Here is a 1,537-nt window from a genome sequence, read left to right on the forward strand (position 1 = left end):
CTGCTGTGAGCAGTACTGCGACTTGCGTTGCTTCTGGCTCCTTGTGCTTGTTTGTCGTTTTCAAGTAAAATCGAAAGGCCATTCTTTTGCTGCGTCTTGTGTTGAAAATAATGACTGTGGTCTAGGTCCGTCCGTCATGTCTTCAGAGTCTGTTCAAATTGGATACTCCCGACAACATGTAGTACAGTCTGTGTCGTGTATAAGGTGACCGGATAAGGTAGTACATCGGATATTGGAATAGGATGTTCAATATTCATAATCAAAACATTACTCACTCAATACATATTATTATTATTATTATATACAATAATTATCGGTTATTGTAATATACTGCTTATAATGGTGGATTTTTCTATGCAAAAGGACCTTTTCCAGTACCTATAGTATCCGATACAGTAATAGTGGAGTCACATTCTGCACACTTGCTTCTTTCAATGAAAAGGGCAATGCAATACATGTACTGTACGTGTATGTACATTTTCTTCAGTCAAACATTACTGATTTGAGAAGAATTGAGAGAGCGGTGTTTGCTGTGCTCTCGAAGCCTTCTGAGACAGGAGGAAGTTCTCAATCTCCGCAACATGGTGGTGAAGGCTATCGTCAGCTTTTCCAGCATACAGGCCACAACGCAATGCATCCAAAGCCTGGAACAATTCCAATGTGGATGGTTGGACAGCTGCAGTGGGACTGGCACGGCCCTCGTCATCATCCTCCTCAGATTCAGCTTCAGCTTCAGCTTCGTTGCTGGTCAACTTCTCGGCGATTACCTGCACAATTTGCTCTGCGTTTTCAGATGCCTGCATGTAGACGGGTGCATCCTTGTCAAGTTTTGAAAGCTCTTGGATGTCCTGGGCAAGCTCAGACTGGACTTCAGGGACAGTGTTGTCCTCAGTGGCTTGCATCTCCGCAGAGAACCCTGCCTTTCTCCAGCAATTCAGAACAGTGGTCTCTGTCACAGACTGCCAAGCATCTTTTGCATACTGGAGGCAGTGGAGCACGTTGATGTTCTTCTTCAGGGCCTTGGTGTCCAGCTTTTCAATTTTGGGATTATCAACTAGTCCGCCAACTTTCCTCAGCATCAGGCGGCGGTAGTTCAACTTGAATGCGTTAATAATGCCAGCATCACATGGCTGAATAATGCTGTTCGTGTTGGGAGGGAGAAACACAACATTGACATGATCAAGGCTGTCTTGAATTGCTTCACACTTGTGTGCTGAACAGTTGTCTACCAACGAAAGAACTTTCTTGCCTTTGCGGCGAAACAGCCGATTGAACTTAAGCAGCCAATCGCAGAAGACAGTCTCTGTCATCCACCCTTTTTGTAGCTTGTTCAGCGACCACCAAGAGCGTTAGCTGGAGTGGTGTGAGCAGCTGCCACAGCACGAGGCATCGTAGCGGTTCCAATGCCATGTCGAGGCAGCCTGGTCCCATCCATGCATGTTGCCACTGCAAACGTGATCCTATCCTTCAGCACCTTGCTGCCCTTGACGTTTTCACTCACCCGCACAAGCGTTCTATGAGGAAGAGCTCTCCAAAA

General features: G+C 46.1%; 1 protein-coding gene across 1 annotated transcript; it reads right to left on the reverse strand.

The window, feature by feature from the left end:
• Positions 1 to 494: 494 nt before the first annotated feature.
• Positions 495 to 1,310, reverse strand: LOC134198055 (tigger transposable element-derived protein 6-like). Its single transcript, XM_062667396.1, has one exon. It carries the CDS (start codon positions 1,308 to 1,310, stop codon positions 495 to 497), a length of 816 nt encoding a protein of 271 aa, XP_062523380.1.
• Positions 1,311 to 1,537: the final 227 nt, after the last annotated feature.

The sequence above is a fragment of the Corticium candelabrum genome, chromosome 1, assembly GCF_963422355.1.
Source record: "Corticium candelabrum chromosome 1, ooCorCand1.1, whole genome shotgun sequence".
Lineage (NCBI taxonomy): Eukaryota > Metazoa > Porifera > Homoscleromorpha > Homosclerophorida > Plakinidae > Corticium > Corticium candelabrum.

Excerpts from the sequence above, each read along its gene's own strand:
- LOC134198055 (XM_062667396.1), bottom strand. The coding sequence starts at position 1,310 with ATGACAGAGACTGTCTTCTGCGATTGGCTGCTTAAGTTCAATCGGCTG.